A 20,977-nucleotide genomic window follows, 5' to 3' on the forward strand; every position below is an offset into this window, starting at 1 on the left:
CCCGAGAAAAAGCACCAAGGGGGAAGGTCGCGCAGTGCTATTCGAGATTGTTTTGAACGGAAGCGACAGCGAGAATATGAATAGAAGTATATAAACAAACTGGCGCGATTCAGTGGTGACTGATATTGACGTTGATTATTCATCATAAAGCCATCTTTTCATTTAGCTTTAGGAACCGCCATGAGCTGCCATTGGCAGCAGAACGTAGGGCAGAGCCGATGAATCTCCATGATCCGCTAGCCGGATGACAGAGCCGCTAGACGTGGCCGAGCGCAGACTCGAGTTTGATGCCCTGCTGAGGGGGTACAAGTGTCGGGATGGCGCAAAGCTACTGGCACTGGACGGGCGAGACATGACGACCGAGGGTGCTGCCGCCGCCGCCTTCCGACGGCTCTTGGGCAGTATCAGCGAACCGTCTCCCAGCCGCTGGCGGATTCGTTGCTGCTGCTGCTGTCGGCGATCAGCGGCCGAGGAGGCATACGCGTTCAGCACAGATGCAGAAGTGGTAGGCGTTGGGCTGACAGGCCGCGGCCTGTGGAATCTGCTCGTCCCGTTGCTGTTTCCGCTGCCATTGGTGCTGCTGCTCATATTACTGAAACCGCTGGAACTGCTGATGCCCGAGCTCGTCGTCCTCGTCGTCCTCGTCGAGCCAGACCGTGACAGATGCGCCGCCAGGATGGCATGGTGCCCCTGAAGCCGGCGTACTTGTCGGCTGGCAGCGCTGCTCTGCCGGCTGAGACTGCGGACCGTCGTGGGTGTGGAGCGAGCCGCATTGCTGTCGACGTCCTCGGTGGAGTACGCAGCACTGTGGGCGCTCTCTGTAAAGCTCTGGCCATCGTAGATGGGGTATTCATCGTCGTCAAAAAGGCGGTCCGGATCCAGTGGCGTCATGCGGCGCAGCAGGGTCGCAAGATCGTGCATCAGCTGGCGGAATTGCGCCTGCGTCAACATCTGCGCTGAGAAGCGAGCGTACTCGTATGTGGCGAGAAACGAGGAGACGACTGTGCCGAGAGAACGCCCGTCCTTACCAAGACTATCACCCTTGACCTCCTCGTCACCTTCGTCATCAATGTTGATGACGCCCAGCTCAGCTAGATGAGCGAGGTAGCTGCGCAGGCCCATGGTGGGAAGTCTCTGCAGCAGCGCAACGGCCTCTGGGTCAATGGAAAATGCTTCTCCCAATCTCGGCGGCCCGAGATGTTGACCATAGGCGTCAGTGTCTGTTGTTGGTGCTGGTGGAGCCAGCATCACGGCCTGGGCTTCAATCAGGCTCGGCAGCTCGGCCACAACGGTGCTGTACTGCAGGTTGGCCAAGTCATCACCAGTATCGGGCGGAGCCCAGCCTGGATGTTCGATGGTGCCCCAAACGGGCAGAAATGGCGGCAAGTCGGCGATACCCGGTTTCTGCTCGGCCGTGGCCACCTTCTTTAAACGAATGAACTTGTCCAGACCTCCCCCTCCTGAGGGAACGCTAGCGCCAGCGTCAGCCGGCAACTCTTCGCCAAGACCGATGATATTCCCGTTCCTGTCGTCCACACAACCGTCGCTGGCTGGAGAAAAGGGCGGCAGAACGCGCGGCTGAGCGTGAAAGGCCACGGCCGCGCTGACGCTGAGTCCAGTAGCAATCATCTCGCGTACCCGTTTGTTGACATCGCCCTTCTCGATCGGCACCCATGCTTTTGGAATCGAGTTGAGGACAGAGCGGTTGATGTAGAGCCGGCCCATGTAGACGAAGCCTGCGATGAAGACGGCCGAGAGGTAGCAGATGGACACAATGAAGATCGGATAGACATTATGACGCAGGCGAGACTGGTTGATGATGTCGCCGGGACTAACCATCAACAGCGCCAGCAAAAGAAGGTGCAAGAAGGTATAGGAGCTGCCGTAGACGACACGAAAGAAGAGTGCCAGCGAGAAGGCCATGGTCGTTACTGTTGTGCTGGCGGGAGGAATTAGGAGGAGACCGTAAGGAGTCGAATAGTCGAATTTTCGAGCTCAGCCGCGTAATGGCGGCAATAACGGCATGGCGACACACAATGGGAAAGCCATTGTAAGCCAAATCACATAGGAGGAAAGAGGAGAGAATTATATGGGTTCGAGAGAAGGTGTAAGGGACTGTAGGCAGGTCAACTATATATCGTACAATTATGCATTAGCACAAGTGGGGCATGCAATTTGCACTGCCACGATTGTAAACTCAATCATGAAGCGGAACTTAGGAAAAGGTGGTATGGAGTGCAGCAATATTCTTTGCTGTGTAAGACTAGCGCCCTTTATAAGCCAATGAAATCGATAATTATGGTACACTACATGCTGACGGGATGCCTTTGTCGCCTTGTTTCGGGTGCAATGACTTATTGTGTACTCCGTACTCTGTACCCTACAGCACACTATATCTCAATATCGGCACATGCGAACACCGGTTCGCAATCAGCATTAGCGAACCTGCACCTTCTTATCAGTCTTGTCCGACTTCTCTGCCTTGTCTGTTTCCTCTGCCTTGCGTGGCCGCCCTGCCGAAGCTGCCTCTTCGGCCAGGCGAATGTCTGTTTTGCTGAGTCGCAGGTCGCGGCTGTACTGGCCGAAGCTGGCCAGCAAGTCAGTGAGTCCGTCCTTGAGGGCAGCGCGGATGTCGTCGACCTCGGGGCAGGACCGTTCGGCGAGCACGTCGGTCCAGTGCACCGGGAAGGTGGCGCGGAAGGCGTCGAGCCGGGTGGTGGCGCTGGTGAGGGCGCGGACGACGGTGGCAACGTCGCGCTGCACGTTGCCAAACTTGTCTTCCTGCAAGCTGTGCACGGCCAGCAGGCTGAGCGCGCTGATGGCGTTGACATAGATGCTGGGCTCGCCGTAGGGACCGCCGAGCACGGCCGCCGTGATGCGGTTCCGAAAAGTCAGCCGGAACGGCCAGCCGACGACCGGAAGTGTCAGGACGCGGCGTGCCAGCTGCTGTACGGCGCTGCCACCGTTCCCGGGCCTGCTCATGTCGCGCTGCACCGACTCGAGCCGGCGCCGGGCACCGCCGAGGGCCTTTTGCGCCAGCGGACTCAATCGGGGCGGCGACTCCGGGTCGATGGCCACCTTGACCACCATCTTCTCGACCTCGCTCTGGAACTTGTTCTTCTTGGTCGGCGTCGTCACCAGGATCCCGGTGTCCTTGTGTATCGGCCTCGCCAGCCGCTGCAGAGCGGCTGCGTCCTCGTCAGCTGTCGGCTGCTGTTGTGCTTGTCTCGGTTCGCTTCCCGCCTCCTTGGTCGCCTGCTGCCGCGGGTCTACGCGTGCCTCCAGGCTCGCCACCACGTCCAGACAGACCTTGCAGATCTGCGACCAGGCCGGCCCGTTCTTGCGGTCAATGTCCGTGTAGATGGCCATGCGGCAGTCGGCAAAGTCGCGGGCGATGAAAGCCAGCTCCCACAGGGCAAAGGCCTTGACGTTGGGCTTCTTGCTGCGCAGCCCATTCAGCAGGCTGCCGTTGGGGTCGCGGGACTCGGACGTCAGCGGCCGGCCGTCCTTGAGCGGCTCGTTGACCAGGAAGAGCGAAAAGGCCGTGTTGCTGACGAGCAGCAGGACGGAAAAGAGAAAGCCGGCGAACATGCAGCGCGGCACAAAGTCGAGCGTCGACCCGAACGGCGTCGCCATGGGCGGCAGCGACGACTTGGGCAGGCTGTAAAACGGCCGGAAGAGCGAGAGGGTAAGCCGCCAGGCCGGAGCCCGGAGGAAGAGCATGTAGACGGGCACGCTGATGAAGAGCGATGCCAGCGCCCGCGTAAAGGCTGAGATCGCCAACAGTGGCAGCCGCAGTACCAGTTGGCGGTATAGTTGGCTGGTCCGTCCGTGGCTGGGAGTGTTGGTTGTAGAGGAGCTGCTGTTGCTGCTGCCTGATGTTGGCCTGGCCGTTCCCAGGAGCAGCCGGTCGCTGTCGTAGAAGAGGTGCAGGACGGCGTGCAGGGTGCCGACGACGACCAGGTGGACGACCAGGAACAGTGGCCGTTCGTTCAGCCGGGTGCGGTCGCCCGAGATGTGCAGGATCCAGCTGAGCTGGGCGCTCTCGGGCGCCGACCAGCGGAAGATTTGGCCGTAGAACCAGCCTGACAGGCAGTAGGAGAAGAGCGTCTCGGCCGTCTTGGGCTTGGGGGCGTTGTAGAGAAAGGTTTCAAAAGGCGACGTCGACGTGCGAATCCCGATATGATACTGGGCGATCCGCAGGATGATGACGATGAGGCCGCAAAAGAAGATGGTGTAGGCACGAAAGCCGGCACTGCTGAAGGGGATCCAAGCCCAAAGCCCTGGGATGTTAGCATACAGTCAGAGGAACCAAAGGACAGACGGATAGAAGAACAGAAGAAACAAAAACAAACAGCCCACGTACATGATGACCAGCTAGACACCGACAGCGAGAGGACGTAAGAAGTGGCCAGCAGCACGGCCGCGGTGGAGGTAAACCGTCGATGCAGAGCTGGTTGGAGAAAGTCCTTGTAGGGCAGCGCCCGACGGACGGGGTCCGGGGCGGAAGGCGGAATCGAAGCCTTAGACATGCTGCCGAAGCAGTGCCAGCGTATGCGTGGTGGGCAGCTATGCTGGAGCCTCGTCCGGGGCGTTTGTCAGACAAGAAGAGGTCGCTGGAGGTGGCCTTTTACGTGTTAGTAAATAACAGCTAGATGAAAAAAAATGCGGCAGCGCGAAGCAACTGCCTAAGCTCCGAATCACGTGATCAAGGTGGCGGGTACGTGAAACAGAAGCCCGCGTATGCAAACCAGCAGCGAGTCATAATGCGGAAATATGGCGCTTGTTCCAGGTCTTGCAACCAGTCCCTCTTCACCAACCACCAATCCGGCTGTCTCGGGCTCGACTCTCGATCCCTTCTCGTGCCAGACACATACACATCCAGCGCACGACGCCCACCTCTTGTGCCTGCCCCTTATCTCTCATCTTGACGACAGGGTCAGCAGGCCATCGCAAAGTCAGAGAGCGGTTCCGATTTCCGTGCCTTTTTCAATTCCGGGACGATGTCTTTCGATCAGCTGTCATCGGTCGAGGCCGGCCGTCACCGCGGTGGTGGCGCGGGCGGTGCGTACTCGGACGACCCGTCGTTCCAGCGGCTGACGCAGGACCTGAACAACAAGCTGTTCAAGCTGCAGGGCTTCATCGCCAATCTGGGCCGCGATATTGGTCATCTGGGCACGCGGCAGGACAATGCGCGGGTGCGCGAGCGGGTCAACGACATGATGGACGTTAGTCGCGCGGCCTGTTCAAGGAGGTCGGCGAGGGCGTGAAGAAGGTGCAGGCGTGGGAGGATCTGACGGTGCGTTTCTGTTTTTGTCCACTGTATTGATCTTCTCTCTCCCAGAGCACTAAGTGTTCAGCCCACCCAACGATACGTCCAGCAGAAGCTCTCGCGCGAATTCCAGTCCGCCCTGTCCGACTTCCAGGGCCTGCAGCGGCAGGCGCTCGAGAAGGAGAAGGCGTCGGTGTCGGCAGCACGGCTGGCGGCCGAGGAGGGCGGAGCCGCCACGACCGGCGAGGATGGCCAGCTCCTGCCGGGCGGCCAGCAGACGCAGCTGCAGCTGCAGCAGCAGCAGGAACAGGAGCTCGCCCGGCTGGCGTCGCAGGACGAGGTGGACTTCCAGGAGGCACTCATTATCGAGCGCGAGGAGGAGATCCGCAACATCGAGCAGGGCGTCGGCGACCTCAACGTGCTCTTCACGCAGGTCGCCACCATGGTGCACGAGCAGGGCGAGCAGATCGACAACATCGCCGACAACGTCGAGAACGTGCGGGTTGACACGCGCGGCGCTGACCAGGAGCTCCGCTCTGCTGCTCGCTACCAGCGCAATGCCCGCAGCAAGGCCTGCTGCCTCATGCTCGTGCTCGCTATCATCCTCACCGTCGTCGTCCTGGCCATCTCTCTCGGCTGATCGGTTCTCGACCAACCTTTTTATCTGCCCTGCTACACCTGGGAGCCCTGGCGTTACCGGCGTTTGTCTTTTCCTGTCTGCATCCGCGCTCTATATTCCATTTGTCTGGTGGAGCTCTGAATTGTCTCTTTTCTTTCTTTTCCTCCGTGTTTTCCCCGTTTTATCACTGTACTCTACAGCTGTCAGCGAACCCTGCTGTTTCCCGTTGTACAAATTCAGTCTGCTTTGCGACCTCGCTGTGATGGCATAATGCATTACGTAATACAAGCATGAGGTCATCATCATCCCGGGCTGCGGTTGTGTTCTGTTCAAGTTTATACGCTGTCACTCTTTTCTCGCTGAGCCGGCCGTGGCGGCCGGATCCAAGGAAAGTCGATCTTGTTGGCCGGCTTGATGTTGCGCTCCGGCAGCGGCCGGGCTTTGCGCAGCGAGCGCGTGATGACAAACGACGTGGCGGCCGACGAGAGCCAGTAGAGGTGGATGGCAGCGGGAAAGTGCATGGTGACGAAGCCGATGCTGGCGGACATGATGAGCAGCGTGCGTTGGAGGCCACGGCCAAAGGCGCCCTCGGTAGTGACCTGTGCGGTGCCTCCGACGGGCGACGACGAGGATTGCGGGCCGAGGCCGAAGAGGGCGCGGCGGCCGGCGTCGGTGGCCGGCAGCACGTTGGCTATCAGCATGGCCGAGAGGGCGAGCGGCAGGACGTGGTAGGGGTCGGCCACGGTGAGATCGGGGAACCAGAGGCAACCGCCGGTGGTGAGTGAGGGTTCCAGGGTAGACGGAAGGGCAGACAGGACGGCATCTGTTTGCGCAGCAGCTGCAGCTCCTGCAACGGTGCTCTCCGCGGTCTCTGTAGCCGCTGCCACCTCGCCGTCTGCTCCGCGCCGCAGGATCAGCCCCAGCAGGCCGACCGGGGCGCCACACATGCGCCGGATCGCCTCGATGACCACCAGCCACGGCGGCATCGCAGCCAGGCTGCCGTACAGCTTCCACTGCTGCAGGCCAAACCGGCGGTAGACCTGGCGGGCCGTGCGGCGGTACCGCTTCATAGCCTCGCCATCCGGCGTCGCAGTCGTCGCTGCGTCTGAGCTTCCCCCCGCCTGTCGTCGCTCCTGGTGCACCGTCTTGGCGTGCTCGGCCGCCCAGGCTTGCAGCAGCGGAGCCAGGCCAGCACGACGCTGGGCCAGGCCGCGAGCGTGCGCACTGAAAGGCAGGCGGAAGACTAGGTTGACGCCCAGGGCGACGAGTGGCAGCACGACGAACCAGGGCGCCTGCGTGACCATGTGCAGCTGGCCGATGAGGGCCTCGGTTGCATTGACAGGTGCAGAGACCAGCACGGCTGCAGACGAGAGGTGGAAGGAGCGGACTGGAGGGCTGCGATGGGTCGTTTGCATGCGACCAAACTCCCGACTGGAAGGCGTCCGCTTGCCATGGTGACCTACGAGGCCGTGTCGTGTCAGCGCAGACGTGATCGAGATCAAATGGGGGTGCTGCTGCTGCCGAGGAACCATGGCAGGGCGAGTGGCAACGGCCGTGGAGTGCAATAGCCATTTTGACGTGGCTCTCTGGATAGCTCGGAGGCCTCTGCCGCCTTGGACGCCTTGCGGTAACAAAGGCATTGTCGTCGACATGGTTATTGGCTGCGGCCCTGGCCGCAAATCTCATCCGTGTGTTTCGCTAAAAAGCAGCCGACGATACGTAGTAGTACTGGAAGCAGCATTTTAGCGTTAACAGTAAAAGACCGCTTGGACGGAGTACTATATATGCGTATAAAGGCATATACTCACTACATGCATACAGTATGATGCTTGCACTCCGAAAGATACATACAAACATACTCCGTACGGAGTAATTCTTTATTGATAGACTAAAAAGATAAGATGCCGTCAAGCACCCCATTTCGTCTACAAAAACTCCGTACGAGACATCAGCGATCCACTTCATAAGGCGTCTAGTCCCTCTGCGATATGTGGAAATCATCAATCACATGGCAAGCCAAGTCAGTGCCTGTGCATATGGAGCCCATTTACTCAAAATCAGCCGAGTAGCATTATACTTGGCTTGTCCCAACGTCGTCATTATCTCCGTTCCTGCCCAAGCAGAAGACCGTCAATGTTGAGCGCTTCAGAATGCAGTTGCTCTTACGGAGTACTTGCCACAAAATACGAAAAGCGGCTCTCAACTCACATGTGCTCTTCGTCCACCAGCTCATTATTCCCATTTTGCTCCAGGGTATCCGTCACGTACTCGCACAAGAGGTCCGATGCGAGCGCATAGCGCAAGGCATACAAGACGCTATGAGCTCGCCTCTCCGGAACATCACCGGTCAGTACAGAGACTCTGTCGACCCTCCAATTCGATCCCCCAAGAAGCCGCCGAAGACGCACTTGCTGAAGAGCTGCCTCACCCCTGGCCCTGGCTTCATCGTCTACTTCGGTAGTGGCAGCAAACTGGGACAAGTTTTCCCCGATTTTGACCTCGAGGCTTTCCGCATTACTTGTGGATAAGTTTTGGGGCGTGTTTGGAGGCCCCGTGAAGCTTTTGTCCCCAAGATCATATTGGGCCTGCTCAGCGGGTGCACCTGTGCCATGGTCCACCATTGCAGTCGTCAAGTTGGCGATGATCTTATTACCACTGAGAATGTTTCCGTTGTGTGGTGTGCTGTTGGTGTTACTTAACGTCTGAGCGTCTGTCGGATCATTCCTGAGCAATCGTCAGATTTTTCAGCATGTCTCTAGTGTATTAGGACAAAAGCAAGGGAAATGATCTGGTGCTGTACACGAAATGGCCATCGCAGCTAAACATCTGTTGGACGCAGGTATGAGTCAAAGAAAAGTAAAAAGGACAAACCTGGAAGGCATTCTCGAGAACGCGAGACACAGAATGGGTATTGTTTTAAGTAAGCAGACTAATTTTATTAAGAGTAGATTCTTATTTCTGCAGCAGAAGATCGATGCTTACAAGTCAATTGCAAGATAAGCAATACGATCCCGGTATTACTGGCGGAAGGGAAACAAGACAGACTAATTATAGTTTATACAAGATTTACAAGATGTAAATGACATTTACGCAGTTATTACTCCGTACAAGACGCTCTACACGATTGGTGCGCTTGTAGGTGCCAAGCATTATAATCCGCCACACTGTGGCCCTTCCGCCCCATTTGGCCGTACTGGCCTGTGATTGGTCAGAAGGCACAAAAGCGGGGCCTGTCACTAGTATTAATACGGATCCCCAGAAGGGTCGCGATGTATCTATTTCTTCCTTAGTACACAACACTCTTTCGCCCACACTAGACCCTATTCAGCCTCCTGCTCCTCACAGTGCATCACGTTATATGACCGCTACGTATAGCCTCCTTTAACCTTGACAGTAGGATCAATGTACGGAATTGGGCAAGTGGGGAAATAACCTTAGTACCGTACGGAGTACTCCGCACAGCGGAGCACTATGTACGAGGTGTGGAATACCATTGGCCATTACGGAGTAAATCTGCAGAGAAGTAAGACTACCCCCACACCTTTCCTACGTGTACGTTACGAGCAGAAATGCCTAAGTGCCGGGCGCGAGTACGGAGTGGGAGGTGAATGGGACAATGGTTGGGATTTATTTGGACTTGCCATAGGTGCAGTCACTAGATCTGAACGGCGGCAAAATATCGGTTGACTTTGGCAGCCTTACTAAACGGGGGCTTATGGGCGAACCGAAAGAAGTACCGCTCAATTGTTTATTGTAGTACAGAGTAAGATCTGGAGACACGCCCGAAAATACCGAACAATGGGCGCGATTACTACCTTATCTACGTATAAGAATAAAAGAGTTGCTAATTATATATCGCCTTAAAAATGCTATCGGCACCTTAATCCACTAATAGTAGAAGAGATACTGTCGCAACAGGCTACTCGTATATATCAGCGAAAGGTAGTTGCACTGTGAGGGTCTAGATGCTGTAGCTGAAAGTCTGTGTGATGTACTTCATATAGACTATGGAGTATAAAGCTACGAGTATGGAGTAGAAAGGAGTAAGATACGGAGTATATGGCGCGCCTTCAAAGGTGTAGATATTCACTGGGATGATCCCCACTCTATCTATTATAACCAATAATAACGCGCCAAGCCGACATTTCGACGTAGACAAGTGGTCACAGTGCGCTCTATTCTCGAGCTTGACAATAAGAGCTCTTGCTTCAAATATATATGCCTTCAGAAGAAAAAGAAAAAAAACCTCAGTAACCTTAGTTTTCATTCTAAATATATGTAAATACTTCGTAGAACAGTCGATATTTCTACAAAGTTCCTTCTTTTACAAACTTTAGAAATATTTGCAGGGCTGGCTTCTCTTTTCTGCAGTGCTTACTCCGTACTGCAGTACCTACTAAACTTTTGTGGAGTATGGAGTAGTGAATCTGTTCTCCATAACGCGTCTACGCGTAGATCTGCGAAGTAAGATACTTCTCCCCCATCCGTTCACAAAGACAGCCATGGCATGGACAAGACAAGTTGTTGGCGACTCCGACGACGACGAAGACTCCGTGATTCTTCTACGAAACCCACAAGGCGACATCCAGATAGGGAGCACAGCCGGGGACAGCAACTCAACAGATCGCTCGTTATTTCGAGGTAACTACGAAGAACAACACAAGAACTTACGATCACCTAGCGACACAGCTCGACGGACGACAGATGGCGCACACCTCAAGACCCAGAGCGATGGGCGCTCAATGGTTGATGGGAAGATGCGGGGAGAAGAGGACCAGCCGCTGGACATGTGGGATGTTCCCAGCAGCCCGGAGGCAGTAAATTGGCACGGGACAAAGCGAAGGCGCGGCGGAAGCCACCAACCAGACGACGGCACCACCGCCCAGGCGGTCGGCCAAAGGCTACAAATCCTTATCAGCGCAGCCGGCGGGACCGACAATGCGACGGCGACAAGCGAAAAGAAGCAGGCGCGGGAACAGGAGAGAGTATATACAATTGCGGGCGATAGTTTCAGCTCCATCGAGCCCACAGACCCGAGCGGTTTGGGGCAGATGCATCTTCTAGGCAGCTCACCTGCCGTCCAACATCGCTTGCCCGGGTCTTTGGACCATATGCAAGATCCCATCGGCTACGACAGCGAATACGAGCGCGTCCTTCCGGCCAGCGCAGCCATAACGGAGAGCACTATTGCCTATCCAACGCCCAGCAGATATGCCGTTCTTAATCCGCAGTATACGGGAGACAGCAATGACGGGGCAACCCAGTTCGACCTCTTGCACGACAGCCGACAGCCGACGCCGACAAGGCCACATGCAGGACTGTCGCTATCAGAAATTGTCCGTACTTTTCTTTCCTTTTTGCAAAGAGCTCTGCTGGAATTTAGGCTTCGTTTCTCACAATTGTGCCCAGCAGCCACCCTCCTCACCTGACGAAATTGCAGCACCATTTACAGTTCTTGGCGCGGGTGGCCCGTCGGCGGATGATGCCTGGGAGCCACAGGACAGCCACAATTCGCACCATGAGACTGCCAGGCCAACAAAGCAGAAGAGGCGACGAGCCTCTGACACGGACGAGCTGTCGTCTGCCGCATACATGACCGAACACAGCCCGAAGGGATCCGAGGCGGACAAATCTGCCACTGTCGACATCACGGGTGAGAGGAGCATGCCGGCCAAAGCAGAGCCAATGAAGAAGAAGAGAGAACAGGGGAAGAAGAACAAGGCAAAGGAGGTGATTGATTTGTCAGACTACAATGACGTCGATCCGTTGACGGACGCCCCACCTACAGCTGTCACAACGAATACCGGTGCTGCGAGTAGTAAGCCGAAACGGCCGCGTGGCCGACCAAAGCGCCAGGCTATCGTCACCGAGCCACCGCCACAGGAGCCGGCTGGGGAGGAGCGACGGGATGAGTCCAGCCGGGGAGAGATGGGGAAAGAGAAGCAGGAACAACTACAGAAGCAGGCAGCCGTCCTAGCAGATCCTGTCGTTCCGGTCGTCCCGGCAGGTCTGGCAGATCTGGCAGATCCAGGAAACTCTAGCACAACATCAGTGGCCCCTGTCACAGCCACGGCCCCCGTCAAGAAGCCCATCAGCAGCATCAGCACCGGCCAGGGACGCGTGCCGTTTCGGGTAGGGCTTAGCAAGAGACACAGGATAGCACCGCTGCTCAAGTCGATACCCAAGCCCTGATGAGCTCATCCAGAGGGTGGCTCGGTCTGCTTACTATTTGAATAAGGATGGCCCATCGCCTGTGCCCTGACATGGCGCTTACTCGGGGCCCTACACCACCCCCACGGTGGTCATGCTACTTATCATGCCACACCCACCCACTTATACACGCGCACACGTGCAGCGGAGACTTATATCGCCAGCGCGTTAGCCATGACCAATAGGATGGGTATCACAGGCGCCTATAACCGCAGCGGGTCGTCCCAGAAGTCTGGTTGAGGCAGCCGTACAACGGGGCGTTCCACAGATTATATAGGGCGTTGTGGAGCTCCCTGGGGATGCACAGCTTAACGTTGCCCCGGCTTGGCAGGTAAGACAAAGATCAGCAGAGTTGGCGGTCAGCAACAATGAGATTGTGTGCATGTACTGCGTAAACACGTGCGTCTGGTTAGTATGCAAGACGTCATATTTGGCGAGATGCCACGTTGGTCGCGTTGGCAGAAAACCGGGCTGGTTTGAAAGCTTTTACAAGAGGTAGGAATAAAACAACATTTGGTTCTGGTACAATGGCGCCGTGTGCAGCTGTTCGCTAAATGTCTGCCTCACGTCTACCTCAGGTGTCATTCTCTGACCTCTCTCATCTCTCGTCCTTCTTCTCCTTGGGCCGGTACTTTTGCCAGTTCCATTTTTTGAATTGATGCTTGTACATCCGCTCGCTGTCCTGTCAGCTTCCAGTCTGTGTACAAGTCTCAGGAGGGAGGGAGCAGGGGTCAAGCTCACGTGGCGCTGAAGTGATGCTGTTCCTTCATGATCTCGGCCACGTCTCGCAAACTGAGCCGCCGCACCATGTACAGCTCTCGCAAAAGCGGCTGCAGCGGGTCCCAGTCGGTCGGCACCGGCAGGTCGTGGCGAAACCGATACGACGACGGCCGGGCAGCAGCGGCGGCGGTGGTGGCGGCCTCTGTCTTGTCGTTGGCTGGGTCGACAGCGATCACATTGGCAGACAAAGAGCCACTATCGGCCGCTGCTGTCTCGTCAGCGGTTGGTCCCGGCGAGCTGTTGAAGCAGTAAGCAGCCGCATAGCCATCGTAGCCGTCGTAGCCGTCGTAGCCGGCATACTCGTCGAAGCTTGTCTGGTGGCTGTCAATACCATAGCTGTTGCTCGCGCTATCTTCTCCAGCCTTGTTGCTGCTGGTGTAGCTCGCTGCCACCGCCGCCTGGTCCCAGTGTTGCCAGCCGTCCTCGAGGTTGACTTCGTAGTCAAACGCAGTGTGGTCGGCCGGACTGTCGTGCGGCACCAGGCCAAAGATCTCGGGCTGGTAGAGGAGGACACGTTCAATGTCCGTGTCATGGGAAGCATCAAGGGCAACGTCGATGCCGTATTGTTGCTGTTGCTGATTTTGATGTTCCCGATAGCTGTCGCCCTGCCTGTCCATGACGACGGGAGTAGACTAGACTGGAGCAAGGAGTAGATGCAGTGAAGGGAAGTGGCCGTTGAACGAGTCCTGGCAGATGCACAGAGGCGGGGATGACATGACTGTCTTTATATCAGGCCACGGACAGGAAGACAGATCTGACATGAGCATTGGTGATGGATGAGACGGTCAGAAAGCAGAGAGTAGGAGCGAAGGGGCAGCCAGAGTGGCTGCGCAGCCATTGTTTCTGCATTCCGACACCACTTCTCGGCCGCAGACAGAAATTGCCTCCTCGTTTTTCCGGCTCACCAAGGACAGAAGGGGGGACCGAAAGTGCGCGGCTGCTCGGACTGAAACGAGGCTCTTCTGGACTGCGTATGCATGGCGTTGCCGTCATTTGTCATCTCGTTTTTGTCCTTGCATCTCTCACATTCTCTCACACACACCGGCTGCATGTCATTCGAAGTAATAAAAAAAGAAACCGACGTTGTGGCGAGGCTGTAGAGGTCGTTCCTTCCTTTCTGGGCATGTCTACACATAATCAGTTTTTCCGTTTTGGTGCGACGGACTTCAATTTCCGCCTCTTTTTTCCTGCAGCTCTCTGGTCAGAAAGAGTGCGTGAGCAAAATGACCCGAAAGAGGCAGACATCATGGCGATGATTCCATGGACCCACGGCTAACTCCGCTCTCCCGCTTTATTTCTTGTGCATCTAGCTCTGACCTGCAATCCAGCCAGGCCGGTCTTCGCTCATCCCGTTTATCCCGTCCGAACACTCTTTTCCGTCGTTTCTTCTATTTTCGCCCCCGATGCTCCCCGCCTTCCGAGGGGCAGTTACCCACCATCCTGGCTGCCGGGTCTTGCAAAACTGTTCTATAAAAGCTTCCACACAGGGTAGAAGGTGGTGGCGGGCTGGATGCTACGCTTGTCATCCTGTGTCTCTCACAGAATGCTACGTTGATCAGTCCTGGGGCCACGGGAGCGAACGACTGCATCCTAATCAGGGGAGACGAGAGATGAACCTGCTCCTGGGCCAGGAGAAGACATGAGCACGCCACTCCCCGAGCCTCGTCTGGACCTCAAAGCCGGACTCGAGCTACGGACTCAACATGTCCTTGAACAGCTGACAAATAGGGTTCTTAACAATGTCAGCTTTTCGATATTTGTCATGTCTTGCAAGTCATCACTCATCACAGACAACTGGCTGCAAGAGCAGCCTGCAGAGGACCGGTCATCTTATACGAGAGTGGGGCCCGGAAGCTACACTACGTCTGATTGGTAGCACCAATGCGAGCCGGAAAGACACCAGGCCTGAATTGGGCGTCTTATGCAGTCGGGTTTGCCTGCCAGGACGTTGGCCGTTGACGCCATACGTCTGACAGCTCCAAGAGCCGTCAGCAAGGGGCAAGCAACGCATGACTCATCGCGATTCACATTGTCCGGCAAACTAAGTACAAGAATAGTTCGGGGGATGGGGAAGGAGAAAGACGAGGAAAAAAGGGAAAAAAAGGAAAGATCATACGGAAAGTGGGTATAGGAAGAATCGTGTTGATCCGCAAAGGGCAGATCCACCAAATTAAAAAGAAAGGAGCAAAGCACGACGGTGAGCAACGTTTCACAGCATGAACTATCCTGAGGGACACGACCAAGATCTCGTCAGCCTTCCTCGGCCGGCTTCTCCTTCTCGTCGGCCTTGCAGACGTTTTCCAGATACTTGAGCCAGATGCCCGGTTCAGCTGCATGCGACAGCTTCAGGTGCTGTCCAAACATGTCCTCGCGAAAGAACTTCTTGCCCCTGGCCTTGCACTCGTGCAGCTTGTGGTCCTGCTCGATGTGAGCAGTGAGCCGTTCATTGTTCTGGGTGCTCTGGATGTTTTGGTTGTCCCCCTCCTGACCATCCTGGCCATCCTGGCTATGGCCGTCGACTTCTGGGCCGGCCGGACGCTGGAACTGACGGCCACAGAAGCCGCAGACGTCAAAGGCGGCGTTTCCGTCAGTGACGCATTGATATGCACGCAGCGGCTTGCGCAAACGGCCGCACGACCAGGAGAAGGGGCGCAGGTGGATGGTGGTGATGTGGCGCTCGGCCTCGTTCATGCGGCTGAAGCGGCGGCCGCAGAAGGCGCAGATGTGCGGCTTCTTGGTCTGGTGCAGCCGCAGCTCCTCGGCGGTGTCGAAGCGCTGCGGCCGTTTGGGACAGCAGGTGCAGAGATGGGCTGGTGTACTGCCGGCTGGCGGGACCAGGGCGTTACCGTGCAGGTCGACAGACGCAGCCGGAAACGAGGCGACCGAGAGCCGGCTGGGCAGAGAGCCGATGCTGCTCCTACGGTCCGACATGAAGAGGGAGGTCCGGGGCGACGAGGCGGACGAGAGCGGACCACAGGACGACGGCGGGCTCGTGATTCCGTTGGACCGCGACGCCGACAGCGAACTGGCAAAGCTCGTGGACGACGAGTTGGGCGTGGAGTAGCCGGAAAAGGAAGAGGCATGGTCGGGTTTGTGCTGCGGCCGACGAAGCGGCAGGACGGCATCCATGCCTTCCTCAAGAATGATGTTGTCGCATCGGCTGCTGCTCCGACAGGTGGTCATGGTCACGGCCGTGTTGTTGATATTTCCACCAGTATGGCCCATGTCAAAGTCGAGCGAGCCGATGTTGAGCAGCCGGGTGAGGAACTGGTACGACGACTTGATGCCCTCGTCCAGCCATTGATCAACGACGCAGGCAGTTCGGCCGACGGCGAAATAGCGTTCCGGCACGCTCGACGACGTCAATGCTGTGTTGGAAGTGGTGTTTGAGCTGGCTATCCAGCCCGGACCGTCCTCCTCGGCCAGCAGGGCCTGCTGCAGACGCAGGCCGCCGTTGCCGGCCACGAGCGGGTCATACTGAAAGGACACGGCGATGAAGAGCACGGTGACCAGATGCAGGTACTGGCTACTGTACAGCACATCGACGTCGACATCGTCCATCCCGGGAAACAGCTGCTGCTGCTCGATGGCTAGCAGGGCGCGCCGCACATACGCCTGGATGCAGAGGCTGTAAAAGGTCGACAGCCACCAGCGGCGATCACGCAGATTAACCTTGCGGAACATCAGCAGCGACAGCTCCTCAATGTACGTCTCAATGCACAGGGCCAGCTCGCGCAGGCAGTCGATGCTGCATCGGTCCTTCTGGCAGCCTCCATGCAGCTGGCGGCTCAGCAGGTTGGCCGCGCTCAGCCGTAGGGCATCCATGCAGCAGCGCAGACAGACGATCGACAACGCCACCATTGGAGACTAGCAGCGATTAACATCACATGCAGAGTATAGCAGACACACACCATACTCACATTTCCCACCTCGACTTCATACACGCAGGCCGTCTCCAGCATCAGCATGAAGCCGTCTACCGATTCGATCTCGAGGACGTACAGACTCTCGCCATTGTCAGCCAGGTCCCAGGCAATGCGAGCAATCAGCTCCGAGTACGTGGTTGTGCGCTCATGCACGTGACAGTGCGCCTGCAGAGACTCGTTGGCACGGTACCGCCCGTTGCGGATAGCCTGTGAAAAGTGCTGGGCCGCCTCAGACTTGCCGTGAGCCCGCAGGTACATGGACGGGTTTTCCAGCACGAGCTTGTTGTCGAACAGACACTGGGCCTCGGCCTCGTGGAAGCACTGTGACACCACGTCCGGCTGGGGCTGGTCCGATTCAAGCACGGCCGAGAGCCGACGTGAAGACCGGTCTCCATCCGACGACAGCAAGGCCCGCGAACTGGTGCACAAGGCCTGTGGCGGCATGGCATCACGCAGACTGCCACGCCGACAGCCGATCAGCGGCCAGGGCGGCGCGTCTTCGCGCAAGTCCGGAGCCGGGCAGTTCTTGCAGGGTACGCCGGGATCGCACTTGCGGCGGAGGATCTTGCAGCGCCAACACGCGCCACCGGCCCACTCGAGGTCCTTGATGTCCTTACGGCTCTTGGCGCTCAGCGGGCCGCGACGGCCGCGTGGTCGCCGCGACGAGATGCCCGAGTGAAAGATGCTCCAGCTGCTGGACAGACGGTCGCCCAGAGTCGGACTATCGGTGCTGTCGTCTTCCTCGAGGGCCGTGTATGAGGCCTGTGGTGTTGGCGGCGACGTAAAGATGAGCGGGTTGATTAGCGGGTTGGTCAGCGGATTAGTCAGCGGACTGGTTAATGAGCCAGTCAACGAGCCAGTCAACGAGTTGGTCAACGGGTTGGCCAATGTGTGTCGCCGTTCCGTTGGATGTGCGCGCTTGTTTGGCGTGGCAGCGGCCGCGGCCAGTGGCTTCCAGATGCAAGCACGGCGTTGAACTGGATTGTAGCTGTAGCTGAGCTTCAGCTTCATGGCCAGCCGACGCAGGATGGTCTCCTTGGCGGCGTCACACTCGCTGAACGCGAGCTGAGATTCCGTCGCTTTGCCGCTGCCGCCACGAGAGAAGAGCAGCATCTCGTCGTAGAGATCAAGCGTGGCTGGGTCGTTGAGATCAAGCAGAGCCGGCTGTTGTTGCTGTTGCTGTTGCTGCTGTTGTTGCTGATGTTGCTGTTGTGGGCGAACAATGCCTTCTGTGGATACGACACCGGCCTGCTGCATCTCTCCCGCTGCCTCATTTCCGCAGACCACAGTCACCGTCTCGTCATCGGGGAACAGCAGGTCGTCCGGGCCTGGGACGTGTCGTGCGAGAGTTGCGGTCGCTGGCGTGTTCAGCTCGACAAAGCTGGCAGACACAGGGGGGTTCTTGAACATGGGCTCAGCAGCATCCGACATGAGCGTGGTAGCAGACTGCTGGGACAGCTGAAGATGATGCTGTTGGTGGTGTGGCTGACTCTGACTGCGATGATGGTGTTGATGGCGGTGGTGGCGGTGCTGCTGTTGATTCTGTTGCTGTTGCTGTTGCTGGTGCTGGTGCTGTTGCTGGTGCTGCTGTGGTTGTTGCTGCTGTGGTTGATGTTGCTGGTGCTGGTCCTGCTGTTGGCTCACTTGTGACGTCTGTGGCTGGTGGGAAGGCGAACGGTACTGCGGAAGGCCCCACGAGTTCACCCACGACGCCAGCTCAGTGTCGTAATCGAGATCCATCGCGTCCTGCGGCCAGCAATTGAAGGCCTCGTCGTCGCTAACCGGGACCATTGCGTGGCCCGACGACAGCGTCAGGGCAGCCGTCTGGGCTCCTCCCACCTGTGCTTCATCGTCGCCGGGGAAGTAAAAGGGAAGTTCGGGCGGCACTGGCCCTTCCTGGCCCGAGAGCTGCAGCGCCATGGCCACCTGCAGAGGGCCGCCTCTTGGGTCGATCGGCAGGTCCATGAGGGGAGGCTGCTCAGAGACGCATACTCGTCACCAGCCGCCCAAAACTGCAAGTGAACGGTCTAAATAATAAAATAATAGATAATAAAGCCCACCCGCTGCGCTGCGCTAGAGCTCTGATCAGCTCTGCCTTTGGTGGTTCTGTTTTTTGCGAACTGGTAGTGGATGCGATTTTCCCTGGGTTTGCCCCCCTTCCCCGTTCAATAGGCGCCAGGGCACATGGGCATTACCAAAATCTGTCGGTTCTCGGGTGCGGAAAGAGGCAGGGCGAATGCTCTCGAGAGAGGAAACGCGAGAATGCAGGATGGGAGTAGAACACGGATCCTCCACATCCTCTGGCGTCCCTGAGTGGCGCGATTTCTCAGAGTTGCCGTTCCCTGGTTCGTTGGCCCAGGCAGGCTGAGAAAAAAAAAACCCCCGGGCTTATGTCAGATAAGACTATCCAAGACAAAACACGCATGCACGGCGCGATAATAAATGGAAAAAGAAAATGGTAGAGCAGCACAGAAAAAGACATACGGAAAAGTGGCCTTTGAAGGGCAAGTGCGAGTTGCATGCGAGGAGCGATCGCGATCAGCACAAGGACGACCGCTGCACGTGGTATCTGGCCACGTGCATTTCCCTGTGATCCACCAAACCTTACGAGGCTACGACGTACTCCGTACCACGCGGGATAGAGCCAGACTGGGGTGCTCTTCGGGATGGTCAGTAGCATCTCAACTGCGGTGTTTTTGTGTCGCAATACAACATTTGTCTAGGTGTTACCGAAAGTTGCTGATAGTTACTTCACATTCAAGCTCGTGGTACTCCGTACAGCTGTCTCAAAAGGTCAGCTTCATCCGCTTGTTGTTCTCCATCGCTTGACTTTTTCCACGCCCGTGCTGCAGTCTTTGATTCCAAATAGCTCCTGTGTATTCCTTGATCCAACCCTTGGGCGCTCGGGGACATTCGGATGGCCTGGACGAAGTAATACTCCGTACATCACATACTGTGGGTCGATGGTGGATGTGGGATCGTTCCATCTTCCCGTACGGAGTACATGGAAAGTACTCCGTAAACTCTTTGTGGACTCGTTCCCACCTGGCCCATGCTCTGGCCGGGCCTTTTCGCGTAATGTGTGCTGACAGCCAGTCCTCGTAGTGGATAAACATAAACGTACGGAGTACAGAGCACACGCCCTGATCTCTACTTCCATCCAAGGGTCTCGGTCTGCAGCGCGATCATCCAGGCGTCGTCCATCTCGGCCCATTGCCGGACGGCCGCCAGCGTCTCCTCAATCTCCGCCTCAGTGATGCCAGCGTCCAGCCAGCTCTGTCGGAACGGGTCGCCGGGCTGCAGCTGTCCCGAAGCCCGCCAAGCCAACCACTGGCGTTCCTGTCGGCTCGACTGCACCCAGGTCGAGGCGCCAATAGAAATCTTAGTCTCGTTGTCGGCACCGAAACCGGCGCTGCGGAAGAGCCCCGGCACAGACGCGCCCGAGATGTCCTGCTCGGCCGGCGCGCCGGTCCGAATCACCCGCTTGTTATTCTCCACCCACAGCCGGCCCAGGTCGAGATGGCGTGGATAGAAGAGCGTCTCGGTGCCGTCGCGCGATGCCAGCACGCCGCCCGGCTTCAGCACCCGCCGCATTTCGGCCACGGCCCGCCGCGCGTGGTCCAGCGGTGCCAGGTGTGGGATCACCTGCGAGCAGTAGACCGCGTCAAAGGTGTCGTCCGCGTACGGCAGACCTGCCAGCACGTCGGCCTGCTGAAAGCTGACCGAACCCGGGCCCGAGGTCGCGAGGCCCAGCTCGGCCGCGCGCTGTGTCGCCCGTGCCAGCACCTCGGCCGAGATGTCCACGCCCACCACGGTGCCCTCGGGCACGTACTGGGCAAAGCCGGCTGTGATGCTGCCAGGGCCACAGCCGACGTCGAGGATGTGGTCCGTCTTCCGGAGGTGCGGCAACAGAAACGCCCCGTCCTTTTCCGCCGTGCGCTTCATGTGCGTGGCCACGGTGTATTAGGAGTACCTTTGCGTGTACTTTACGGCTTCGGCCATGGCGTCTCTGATGATCTGCTTCTTTCTCCTTGTACTTTTGCAATGCTGGTAATTTCTAGATGCAAAGTGTTCATAGCAAGTAGCTAATTACGTGAGGCATGCACGCAATATGTGGCTGCTAGCTCAATTCAGAAGGACTTCATTACAAATAAGCAATTAGCGGCGCCT

At 57.3% G+C, this 20,977-nt stretch overlaps 9 protein-coding genes across 9 annotated transcripts; 2 read left to right on the plus strand and 7 right to left on the minus strand.

The window, feature by feature from the left end:
* Positions 1-168: 168 nt before the first annotated feature.
* Positions 169-1,923, minus strand: CMQ_6535 (thermotolerance membrane protein; the record flags this gene model as incomplete). The annotated part of the gene is made up of 1 exon (XM_014320221.1): positions 169-1,923. One exon carries the CDS (start codon positions 1,921-1,923, stop codon positions 169-171), a length of 1,755 nt encoding a protein of 584 aa, XP_014175696.1.
* Positions 1,924-2,436: 513 nt separating this feature from the next.
* Positions 2,437-4,532, minus strand: CMQ_6525 (nuclear envelope protein; the record flags this gene model as incomplete). The annotated part of the gene is made up of 2 exons (XM_014320211.1): positions 2,437-4,283; positions 4,367-4,532. 2 exons carry the CDS (start codon positions 4,530-4,532, stop codon positions 2,437-2,439), a joined length of 2,013 nt encoding a protein of 670 aa, XP_014175686.1.
* A 471-nt stretch (positions 4,533-5,003) lies between these two features.
* CMQ_6633 (snare domain containing protein) lies at positions 5,004-5,912 on the plus strand (the record flags this gene model as incomplete). Its single annotated transcript, XM_014320319.1, has 2 exons — positions 5,004-5,228; positions 5,382-5,912. The coding sequence occupies 2 exons, from the start codon at positions 5,004-5,006 to the stop codon at positions 5,910-5,912; spliced, it is 756 nt and encodes a 251-aa protein (XP_014175794.1).
* Positions 5,913-6,226: 314 nt separating this feature from the next.
* On the minus strand, positions 6,227-7,543 carry CMQ_6882 (uncharacterized protein; the record flags this gene model as incomplete). Its single annotated transcript, XM_014320568.1, has 1 exon — positions 6,227-7,543. One exon carries the CDS (start codon positions 7,541-7,543, stop codon positions 6,227-6,229), a length of 1,317 nt encoding a protein of 438 aa, XP_014176043.1.
* A 552-nt stretch (positions 7,544-8,095) lies between these two features.
* On the minus strand, positions 8,096-8,773 carry CMQ_6674 (uncharacterized protein; the record flags this gene model as incomplete). Its single annotated transcript, XM_014320360.1, has 2 exons — positions 8,096-8,615; positions 8,763-8,773. The coding sequence occupies 2 exons, from the start codon at positions 8,771-8,773 to the stop codon at positions 8,096-8,098; spliced, it is 531 nt and encodes a 176-aa protein (XP_014175835.1).
* Positions 8,774-10,393: 1,620 nt separating this feature from the next.
* CMQ_6508 (uncharacterized protein) lies at positions 10,394-12,083 on the plus strand (the record flags this gene model as incomplete). Its single annotated transcript, XM_014320194.1, has 2 exons — positions 10,394-11,227; positions 11,304-12,083. 2 exons carry the CDS (start codon positions 10,394-10,396, stop codon positions 12,081-12,083), a joined length of 1,614 nt encoding a protein of 537 aa, XP_014175669.1.
* A 755-nt stretch (positions 12,084-12,838) lies between these two features.
* Positions 12,839-13,498, minus strand: CMQ_6816 (uncharacterized protein; the record flags this gene model as incomplete). The annotated part of the gene is made up of 1 exon (XM_014320502.1): positions 12,839-13,498. One exon carries the CDS (start codon positions 13,496-13,498, stop codon positions 12,839-12,841), a length of 660 nt encoding a protein of 219 aa, XP_014175977.1.
* Positions 13,499-15,131: 1,633 nt separating this feature from the next.
* Positions 15,132-18,772, minus strand: CMQ_6902 (c2h2 finger domain containing protein; the record flags this gene model as incomplete). The annotated part of the gene is made up of 3 exons (XM_014320588.1): positions 15,132-16,748; positions 16,802-18,253; positions 18,512-18,772. The coding sequence occupies 3 exons, from the start codon at positions 18,770-18,772 to the stop codon at positions 15,132-15,134; spliced, it is 3,330 nt and encodes a 1,109-aa protein (XP_014176063.1).
* A 1,185-nt stretch (positions 18,773-19,957) lies between these two features.
* Positions 19,958-20,752, minus strand: CMQ_6569 (ubiE/COQ5 methyltransferase; the record flags this gene model as incomplete). Its single annotated transcript, XM_014320255.1, has 1 exon — positions 19,958-20,752. One exon carries the CDS (start codon positions 20,750-20,752, stop codon positions 19,958-19,960), a length of 795 nt encoding a protein of 264 aa, XP_014175730.1.
* Between the last annotated feature and the right edge of the window lie 225 nt (positions 20,753-20,977).

This window comes from Grosmannia clavigera (genome assembly GCF_000143105.1).
Source record: "Grosmannia clavigera kw1407 unplaced genomic scaffold GCSC_108, whole genome shotgun sequence".
Taxonomy (NCBI): Eukaryota; Fungi; Ascomycota; class Sordariomycetes; order Ophiostomatales; family Ophiostomataceae; genus Leptographium; species Leptographium clavigerum.